This window comes from Pocillopora verrucosa, chromosome 11 (assembly GCF_036669915.1).
Source record: "Pocillopora verrucosa isolate sample1 chromosome 11, ASM3666991v2, whole genome shotgun sequence".
NCBI lineage: Eukaryota > Metazoa > Cnidaria > Anthozoa > Scleractinia > Pocilloporidae > Pocillopora > Pocillopora verrucosa.
In genome coordinates, this window is record NC_089322.1 from 14,521,541 (window position 1) to 14,532,965 (window position 11,425).

The 11,425-nt window shown below is 39.9% G+C and overlaps 1 protein-coding gene across 1 annotated transcript; it reads right to left on the minus strand.

Annotated features, from left to right (window-relative positions):
* Positions 1-323: 323 nt before the first annotated feature.
* LOC136276992 (uncharacterized) lies at positions 324-3,218 on the minus strand. The gene is made up of 2 exons (XM_066158549.1): positions 3,079-3,218; positions 324-965 (listed from the first exon to the last, which is right to left on the minus strand). Exons 1-2 carry the CDS (start codon positions 3,146-3,148, stop codon positions 508-510), a joined length of 528 nt encoding a protein of 175 aa, XP_066014646.1. The 5' UTR covers positions 3,149-3,218; the 3' UTR covers positions 324-507.
* Between the last annotated feature and the right edge of the window lie 8,207 nt (positions 3,219-11,425).

An 11,425-nucleotide genomic window follows, 5' to 3' on the forward strand; every position in this document is an offset into this window, starting at 1 on the left:
GCATTTGATCAAGAGCAAAACCAGGGGGGTGAAATGCCTGACCAGTCCCACTTACACTTGCATTTATAGTTGTCAACTAATGAACTTGTTTTCCTTAGAGACCAGTCATCATTTATCGCTCCCCAGAGGGGAGGGGGAGTTTTCGGATTATTTTTAAGAACAATAGACCCTATTAGAAATCGTAACCTGCGTAGCCAGGCACCTAAAGGAGGGAAGAGGGGAGGGGACAGTGGATGAATGCAATAAAGTATTTTATATAATTTTTACTTTACACTCTGTTACCGAGGACTTATTCCCCCCCCCACCCCTCCGTTTCCCTTGAAACTGTGTGATCCCAACTGCAATCAAATCCTTCTACCCCTCCCCCGCTCCCTTCCCCCCAGTGGTAAATAAGGACTGGTCCTAAGAACAGAAAAGTGCATGATAACCCTGATATTAAAAATAGGCGCTTTCCTAGTTTATGACTATGAAAAGTTTTGTTACGACTACTTGCTGCTCAGTGAAAGCTCAGACGAAAATTGCATATACATCAACGCAAGCGGTGCCTCCATTGTCTCCCTCGCTGGTATCCATCAGATCCTCGCCATACCACAGTCGTAACTCTTGGTTGTATTTCACCTGGGAGGGGCTGAAAGAGGAGAGCACTAACTCCGAGGAAAATGAGTCATATCCAGGAACCTTGGACCATTTAGCACTATTATTTGTGATTAATTCGTGTGGCGGCAAAAGAACTTGATTGTTTAAGGTTGTTATGACAACATTAATCTTGCCCTGTCCCCAGCCGTACAAGCCACAGCCCCAGTAAGACCAATAAGAGACATGTCCTGTGTCACAGGACACGTACCCGTAGAGATGAACCAACTTCACAGCGGCCAGTTTTTGACCAGTTTTAACATTGAATCTTCCAAACTGTCCGCTCTTTGCGCCAAAACACACCGGTGCGGTATTCTGCTTTTGCCATCTATCTGTAAAGTAAACAGAAATTTGTTTCTCATGTCAATAAAACATGTTTGTCATTCGAATAAAAAAACCAATCGTAGAAGTAACATTCAGGGAAGAAGATTACTGAATATCTATTCAACCCGACGAAGCTGCGAAAGCCCTTTTTAATGTGTTACGATAGAATTTACCTGACCATCCATAAGCTCTGTAATATTCCTATGATTCCTCTTCCCCCTCTCACTGGCGGTCAGAAATCAGCCAAAGTGACTAACGATCTCTTGGTAATTCATACAACTAATGTAAATACATGCTCTGAGGCCGAGATTTCTCAAACACTTGGGAATTTTTCTCGTCTTTACAACAAATCTACTTTGCGGACACCACGTTTCCGGTCTAAAAGCCTATATGTATGCCCTTCCATATTTTCTTTATGTTAGGAATGTTTTCTTTAAAGTATTTGTGATAATAGTTCTTTTTAATAATTCTCGTTAGCGTTAATATTTTGTTTCGATAGAGTTTGTGGGCAGTTGATTTCCTAGAGTAGATTAGAGCGGTCTTTATCATCGATCTTCTAATACCGTCCAGGGTTTTTTGTTTTTGGTTCTCGGTCGCTGCCTACAACAACAAGGCGTGCGCACCGTCTTTAAATCAGACAAGACGGTCAGATCACACTTCGATCATAGTGCAAAAAGAGATCATGTCATGTTAGCGAAAAGGGACGGCGCTGTCTACAAAATCTCCCCATTACAGCTTCCTTTGTCCCGTAGAAATTCGAACGAATTTTTCTTCGCAAAAACTCTTATTAATTGCGCACGGCTTTAGTGAGCACAACAGGCTTGAAATCTCAGTCCCAGAGAGTAAATGCGTAGAGCATAACAATGATGACTTCTCTAGTACAGTCGAGTGCTATGAGTCATATGAGTCTGCTAAAAACTGATTGGTCGGTTTTTCCGTGATATTATTCGCTGTGATTGACAGTTTCGGTCCGCCAGTTTGGCTAATTCGTTCTGTATAATTCGTTTGTTGTATCAAGGTCCTATATATGTCGTTAATATAGTACCGGTAGTTGTTGACATAGTTCGAATCGCTGTTTGTCGGCATCGAAATTTCAAGAGACCTCATTACTAAGGAACGCCCCCTCTCGCCGACGATCAATACCACTTTGGCTCTGTGGTACATTCTCCGCGGCACACAATTTTTCCTGACTTCCTCTATGCACAGAACAACTATATGCAATTTACTTGAGAAATTGAAGAAGACTGAAAACTTTCCTTCCTAAACTTCCCGATAAATTGTGACTAGAACACTGCGAACAAGAATTGACTAGAAAACGACGCAAACCAACAGATTACATGATCAATTATCCCATAGTGGTGTATACAAGTGACGATTCTCATGAAATTCTGCGTCACCAAAAGGCCTACTACGCTACGAATTTCACCAACTAAGAGGAAAAGACAGGGACCAACCAAACAGTAGGAAAAGCAGTTTAGAACATCAAGAGCACCGACAGTCAAACGTCCTGTTTTGGAGAGACTGGCTGGAATTTCAGCACAAGATTGTCTGAACGCGCGTGGTGAATGAGATCATTTTATCTATTCTGAATCTGCTCAGCAGATTCAGAATAGATAATAGATTTGATTGATTTGAATAGATTTGATTTGAATAGATTTGTGACGCTAAATTGTCCTTGCTGTAACGGTAAATGTGTTCCCAAGCTCAACGGCATCAACCGCATGATTGACGAGCGAAGTCACGAACCACGCTTTGGACCAAGACTCGCGCCTGTGAATTCTTTCACATATATGCTTCGGTGTGAGCGTGTGGCGAATGAGATCATTTTATCTATTTTGAATCGGCTTATCTAACTGTTGTGACGCTGAACTGTCCTCGCTGTAACGGTAGATGTCTTCCCATGCGCAACAGCATCGACCGTATGACCGACGGGCTGTAGAAACAGCTAGAAATCCTATTTAAGTATATTAATTAATCATATATACGGCTCATGCGAACCGGACTTGAATCGAGACTTAAAGAATTCCTTACAGGAAACTACACAGCCGTGCAAAAATACGTACTGTGCGTAAACGACTGAAGCACTTCGTTTTAAAAGCACAGGGAAATGAATAAACTTACCTGCAGCACTTCTCTTCACGGCCAACAACCCAAGAATTGAAACGAACAGGAAAATGAAAATAGATTTCATGTTAACTTCAAACAGAGCGACTGGTGTTCTATCCTCCGCCACGAGTCTGCAGTAACTGAATCATGCATCGTGATCCTCTCATAGTATATCTACTTTAAAAGGGTATACCAATATATGGCGGTATGAAAGTCGTCTCACTTTTCAGGCCTGTGATTGGCTGAAAATATCTGATTGGAATCGCACTATTGAGATCAATGCTCACATCTTCACTCCAGAATTTTCGGGCGCTTTTATCCTTATACTGGCTGGACGACGATAAGGAACCACTTGCGAATCTGAGAAGCCAATACTGTATTACATAGGTGGCGTTAGGTGAATTAAGGGATGTTGACCATTTAAACCGAGATTCCTGAAATTCGGGCGTAAATAGTTAGTTCTGTGTTTCTGTTCACAACCATAGAAACGCGTTTTTTTTTCGAGGCGTAGCCGAGAGCAACTCTAGCTTCTTGAGCCAATTGTTTCGTTTATGACGGATGCACAGTACTCAAAACACTTTCAAAGGTCTGGAAAATGAAGCTACGTTTTCTTGGAATGGATTGCTACCTACATTAATCGTGAAAGAAAAATCAAGATAAATTTGTTACTTAATTTGTTATAACTGACGTTGTCGCATCTATTTAAGTCAAGGATTCCTTTTAAGAAAGAGCAATACAGAAGTCCCGTATTAAACTCTGCAACCTATCTATGAATATGACATTTTCCCAACAGGAACAAGATGTTTCTTTGCTTAAACTTCTGGTTTTTTTTTTTTTTTCGACAAGCTCTTTCACAGTCTAGTTATATTTCGTGCAACAATTCTACGCTATTTCTGCAATTTTGCATCTCTACTTGTCTGTAAGCCCCATCTTGGGGAAATTCAGCAAATATGAAATATTTGTGTATTTTGGCTAATTCCATTCGGGATTTTAGTGCGTCCAATACCCTATCTTTTGACCAACTGGTTTACAGATGAATGTAAATATCCATGATCTAGATTTGAAGAGATTATGTAGAGGGCAATACGAGATTTGGCACTGCACTCCTTCGAACGTCAGGCATTAATTAACAATTGGTTCATGCTTTAGCGTGCACTATCGAGTTATGTAGCACGTGGGAAATTTGGAGAGCACGAAAGAAGCGTAAGAGTTACCCGAGGCAATACCCGAGGGCAACGCTAGCTTCTTGAGTGCTCTCCAAGCTTCCCACGTGTTTTATAACTCGATAGCTAAAAGCATGAACCAATTGTTTTATAGCATAGCCGGTGGAATTGTGCATCAAATCCGACGCGAAAAGCTACAACAATATCAGAAGTGATTGTTCGCGGTAAGCGAAATATTAAGCAAAATAGGAATTGGTTTTATTTCAAATTTTCTGTTGAAAGCTCGAGTTTTAAGCTCGGAAAAATTTACGCTTACCTTTGAAGGTTGAAACAGACCAGTTTGTCATTTGTTTGGTTTTACCAGAGTGTCTTTCTGTCAAAAATTGTTGCATTTCACCCTCGGACAGTGAAGCGAATCGTGACGGCGCTGATGCCTCACTAAGAACTCTGGCCCAAGGGAAAAGGTCGGAAAATTCTCTTCGTTTTGGAATTCTGAATTTGATTGCGCGACTCTGTTAGCTATGTTAAAATTATAACATAGCTAGCAGAGCCGCGCAATCAAATTCAGTATACGTAGGCGTGCTCAAAATTCCAATAGTTCACGCTGATAGCTTGAGCAAATTGCTTCGCCAGAATTTTTTTTTTCGCGCGAGCGGCTATTGTTAGCGCGGGGAAAAATAATATATTTCGCGACAACAATGGATTCAAACAGAGACTCGGTTCACCAGTTCCAAAACGAAGACAATTTTCCGACCTTGTCCCTTGGGCTAGAGTTCTTATGGAAATAATTGTTAAATAAAAGCGCCATTCTTGAGCGTGATTTCTTTTTTAAAAATAAAGAATTTTTTATTTAAACTGAAGTAAAATAAAACTCAAGCTTTCAAAAGAAAATTTGAAATAAAACCAATTCCTACTTTGCTTAATATTTGGCTTACCGCGAACAATCACTTCTGATATTGTTGTCCGTTTTTCGCGTCGGATTTGATGCACAATTCCACCGGCTATGTTATAAAACAATTGGTTCATGCTTTTAGCTGTGCACTATCGAGTTATGGAGCACGTGGGAAGTTTGGAGAGCACTCAAGAAGCTAGAGTTGGCAAAATGTCATATTAATAGATGGGTTGCAGAGTTCAATACGGGATTTCCGTATTGCTCTCTCCTAAAATGAATTCTTGACCTAAATACAACGTAAGTTGTAACAAATCAAAGCATGAACCAATTGTCAATTAATGCCTGACGTTCGAAGGAGTGCAGTGCCAAATCTCGTATTGCCCTCTACATAATCTCTTTAAATCCAGATCATGGATATTTACATTCATCTGTAAACCGGTTGGTCAAAAGATAGGGTATTGGACGCACTAAAATCCCGAATGGAATTAGCCAAAATACACAAATATTCCATATTTAACTGAATTTACCCAAGATGGGGCTTACAGACAAGTCGAGATGCAACATTGCAGAAATAGCGTAGAATTGTTGCACGAAATGTTGAACTAGACTGTGAAAGAGCTTGTCGGGAAAAAAAAAAAAACCAGAAGTTTAAGCAAAGAAACATCTTGTTCCTGTTGGGAAAATGTCATATTCATGAATAGGTTGCAGAGTTCAGTACGGGATTTCTGTATTGCTCTCTCCTAAAACGAATCCTTGACTTAAATAGATGCGACAACGTAAGTTGTAACAAATTAAATAACAAATTTATCTTGGTTTTTCTTTCACGATTAATGTAGGTAGCAATCCATTACAAGAAAACGTAGCTTCATTTTCCAGACCTTTGAAAGTGTTTTGAGTACTGTGCATCCGTCATAAACGAAACAATTGGCTCAAGAAGCTAGAGTTGCTCTCGGCTACGCCTCGAAAAAAAAAAGCGTTTCTATAGTTGTAAACAGACTCGTGGCGGAGGATAGAACACCAGTCGCTCTGTTTGAAGTTAACATGAAAGCTACTTTCATTTTCCTGTTCGTTTCAATTCTTGGGTTGTTGGCCGTGAAGAGAAGTGCTGCAAGTAAGTTTATTCATTTCCCTGTGCTTTTAAAACAAAGTGCTTCAGTCGTTTACGCACAGTACATGTTTTTGCACGGCTGTGTAGTTTCCTGTAAGGAATTCTTTAAGTCTCGATTCAAGTCCGGTTCGCATGAGCCGTATATATGATTAATTAATATACTTAAATAGGATTTCTAGCTGTTTCTACAGCCCGTCGGTCATACGGTCGATGCTGTTGCGCATAGGAACACATCTACCGTTACAGCGAGGGCAGTTCAGCGTCACAACAGTTAGATAAGCCGATTCAAAGTAGATAAAATGATCTCATTCACCACACGCTCACACCGAAGCATATATGTGAAAGAATTCATAGGCGCGAGTCTTGGTCCAAACCGTGGTTCCTGACATCGCTCGTCAATCATGCGGTCGATGCCGTTGAGCTTGGGAACACATTTACCGTTACAGCAAGGACAATTTAGCGTCACAACAGTTATATAAGCAGATTCAGAATAGATAAAATGATCTCATTCACCACGCGCGTTCAGACAATCTTGTGCTGAAATTCCAGCCAGTCTCTCCAAAACAGGACGTTTGACTGTCGGTGCTCTTGATGTTCTAAACTGCTTTTCCTGCTGGTAGAACCGCAGTAAACCAAAAACCCTGGACAGTATCAGAAGATCGATCAAGATAAAGACCGCTCTAATCTACTCTGGGAACTCAACTGCCCACAAACTCTATCGAAACAAAATATCAAAAAGTATCAAGCTTGGATTGTCTCTTTACTATTGCATAGATGATAAATTCAAAGAAAACATATGAGCGTTTTCCTAACGGCGAAATTGTTAAAAGTAATCTGCTCCGACAAAGATTATGCTGATCTTTATAATCTCTTGGCACCGAAGACTTACGAAATGGCGTATAAAAGAGGATTTGTTTCGAAAACAAACATGATTCCTTGCGTTCCGCAAAGTTGTTCAGTCAATTTATATGAAAAAATTTTCAAATTGCTCTTGCATTTAATCGAAGAAGAGGCCTACTGGGCTGTGACTAAAGGTGGGACTGGGACGTGGGACTCGAACAAGACAAATACAACAACAAGACGAATACAATTAAGAAAAAATAATAATAAGTCAATGTCAAAAACACCTTGCTCCGAGTGCATGCGATGCATCTGGTGGCTGGCTGCTCCAGCACGCAATCTTACTTGCAGAAAATAATTGGGATGCATTTTTTTTCTCAACCCTTTGGCCATAAGAGTGACTAGCATCTAATTTCTCCTTACAATATCACCCCTGAATCAAACGTTAAGGTCATGAGAATAAAGGAAATGGTCACCGATTAGAGCAGCTTCTGATTTTTCAACAAATTCTCCTTTTCAGCACCTCAGGAAGGTTATAGAGAACGGTATGAAGAATATACTCTCTGATGTTAGGGTATAGAGGGTTGTGCTTACCATTTCAATAAATGGAGCACCATCGTCGACACTTTCAATATCCAATTCAGTGGGAGACTTCACTTGAAGTTCTTGTTCCAATGCTAACTCTGCTTCTCTCATTACTAGCAAGAAATCCTTCACACGGCTTAAACAACTGTTAATGGCATTGGGAAAGAAAAAAGAAACAAACAAAGAAAGAAAAAATTCTGAGTTCCCATGAGGAATCAAATCTCAGACCTTCAGATTCCATGGCGTCATACATATACGTCAACAAGCACCCGACATGTGACTTTAAAATCTCTCTCCTGCTCCACAGTTTCCTTATAGTAAACTGTGCGATGATAATAGACGATCAAATTATAGGCCAATGAATTTTTTGTTCTGCACAAGAGCCCTATTTCCTGATTTTCGCAAATCTCCAGAGTAATAAACGACTGAAGAAAGAAGCGCTACGATTTTCTCATTGATTTTTCGCCTACATGCATCTCTCTAAACGTGAAATTTTCCATTCCTACAAAAACACTCGAAAGTTTTTCACATTTTTCACCTTTCTTGATCAATCATCTTATATAAAGAGCTAAAAAATGTAGGATTATTTTGTCAAGTGATCGCCTAGAGAAAGAATTGTGTAACAGGTGTAGTTGAGAGAAACTTGTAACAGTTGCAGATTTTAAAAGACATCCAACACAAAAATACGGTAGTGTCCAAAGATTTTTTTGATGATTTTCAGAGATGAAATAATAGGTTATAAAAGGTAATTAAGATTAGTGTTGTAGCTTTCTGACAACGGGAGATATTTGACCTCAAAGTTGTCAAATATTTGGATGAATCGAAAAGTCTAAAAACACAGTCGTATATTTGCCTCTGTTGATTGACAAGCCGTCAATCAAATGGACTTATACTTGCGGCGAACATTAACTAAGGATGTAAAAATATGTGTGCAAATCCTCAGAGTAATTGATTAAATACCATCGCAGTGAGAGCGTCATACATCTTACCTATTTTGAAGCGATTTCCTCGGTGAAAACCAAGAAAAACCGGGGGGTGGTCTATCTCCCCCCGGAAAAAACCAAAACAGAAACTAGTTTGTCTTCTTGAGTTTTGGGGTAGACCCTTTAAACTGGCAAAGTTTCATTGAAATCGGTGAGACGGCATGTGGAACGACTGTCCGGTGCTCTCGTGGACACGCTCTTAAAAAGCGCCTCAATGGAGTTTGTTGTTTGTTTTACGCGCCTTTTTTTGCCAGCTGTCGCAGGTTTTCATCAGTTGTTTGATCTCAGGTGTGAGAAACGGATTCGGGCGTGACTTGATCTTGATACGTTTTATTGGTGCGTGTTCACTCAGCGTGTCGAGGAATAACTCATTGAATACATCAACTTGGCCATCGATTTCGTCAAAAATATTAACAATGTGAAAAGGGACACACATCAAATCACCTAGGTATAACTCAGGGTTGTAGTTTTTGTAGCTTCTGGTGAAAATATAAAAAAGGCCGAGGCTTTAAAGCTTTCAGATTCAATGTGACCGCCACCAAGCAATAATCAGCAACTACTTCGCAGATAGTAATAAAGCTCTTGTTTGTTGTAAGCGCCACATCAATTAACGTTACAGATGTATCGGTGGTCCTTGTTGGTTGTGTAACAGGCTGCAAGAGATTAAGTGAATTACAGAGATCCATCAAAGCTCGACCCTCAGGACAAGAGGAGCCCGGCAAAATGTCTGCATTTAGGTCACCAGCAACCATACCTTCCATTCCTAGAAGAAGTGAGTCCATAAAAAAGGTGATAAAATCGTCCAGGAATCTAGACATGGATACTAAGTCTGGCCTGTAAGCAGCGCATAGTAGAAAAGATTTTTTATTTCCTGCACTGGACTTTAAGCCAGAGTTGTTGGGAATTAGCATCCATAGTTGCTGGCGAGTTATCGATGATCGATGCTTTAAATTTTTTCTAATGTAGACAACGATCTCGCCCCCAGATTTATGCGGATCTCTATCCTGCCTGAAAATGATATGGCCAGGAATTTGGATGTCATTATTAGTCGTGGGAGGGTCCAGCCAGGATTCAGAGACGACAAATATATCATAATTATCGTGAACAATCGTTTGCTTGACCAGGAAGAGTTTTTTGTGTGAAGTCATCGCATGATTTTTAAGTTTTTACATGTTTAGAAACATTATCAAAGTATCAAATAGATAAAATTGAAACTGAAATGCTTAACGCTGTTTGAAATTTCATTTTCAGGTAGAAAGAAGGTTACCTTAAAAATGATGTCTCTCTAACGTCCTTGACGTCCAACTAGATATTATTGACTTGCATTATGGCTACATTCACCATGCAAGGGTATGTAATGTCATACAGATCAATCAGCGGTCACCTACCCCGAGTGATCGTAATTTGAAAGCTCTAACGGTTTGGGAACCACGATATCCAAATAAAGCCTCATCCAAAAGCTCTCAGCAAAGCTTAAGGGTGAAATTGGCATTCTTTAAGTTTATCTCAGCTCGCTTAAAAAATAGAGGAAATGGAATGAAGTTGAACTCATGAGAAACGTAGAAATATCATTCAAGTTTTGTTGTCCCTTTTGTTGATAAGCCATCCCTTTCGTAATCGATTAACGAGTACAATGTAACGTCAGGTGTCACCTGTTTTTGCATCACATGTTTTTGCACCGGTATGGACCAGCTGCTCAGTTTATTTGACTATATACACAGATGAAAGCGAAGTGCTTATTTAATATTTAGTTAAATGATATGAGATTATTTAACAATTGGCTCGATTTGGCACGGAGATTTGTAAAGAAGAAAACGCAAAAGTAAACAAACGTAGGAATTTGTTTGGCAATCAGGACCTTCTTGAATTGGTGATTATTTTCTTTATTGTCGTGACCTTATGTATGATTCAAGGGTAACACTGTAGAATTTAGGAGCCAGTTACCCATACCCGGCTAGGAGTTGAAAAAATTTGGGCATGCAACAGCTTATGCGCTTTCAGGTTTGAAAATAGTTTCGAATTAGTGATCCGTTTGGTCTTCGTTTTAAACACCTTTTTGATTTCAAAGCGTAACTGTTTTTACAATCGACAGAAATGACCTTTCTTGATAATATATATAATTATTCTTCTTTTTCAGTCGTTTCCGTCAATTTGCCATATTTTACACGCATTTAGAGGCTCGAGGAGAAGATGAATCCCTAGGCTTGGAAAGAAAGAAACTTGACTCATCGGGCAGCAGTTACTCTTTTATTTTCCTCGTGAAAATTGCTTTTGTTACATAACATAAAGCTGACCTTACATCTTTTTACTTTTTTTTATTTCTATTATCAATACTGTTTGAGGCGCACCCCTCGTTTACAAAACACTCCAACAGATTACAATTTTCCGGAGCACATGATAACAGGAAACTACATTTGATCAAGAGCACAACCAGGGGGGTGAAATACCTGACCAGTCCCACTTACACTTGCATTTGTAGTTGTCAACTAATGAACTTGTTTTCCTTAGAGACCAGTCATCATTCATCGCCCCCCATGGGGGGAGGGAGAGGTTTCGGATTATTTTTAAGAACAATAGACCCTTTAAGAAATCGTAACCTGCGTAGCCAGGCTCCTAAAGGAGGGAAGAGGGGAGGGGACAGTGGATGAATGCAATAAAGGGAACACCCAGTTTTCTATAATTCTCACTTTATACTCTGTTACCGAGGACTTATCCCCCCCCTCTTCGTTCATCAAATCCTTCTATCTCTCCCCCCTCCCTTCCCCCGCTCCCTTCCCCCCCGGTGGTAAAT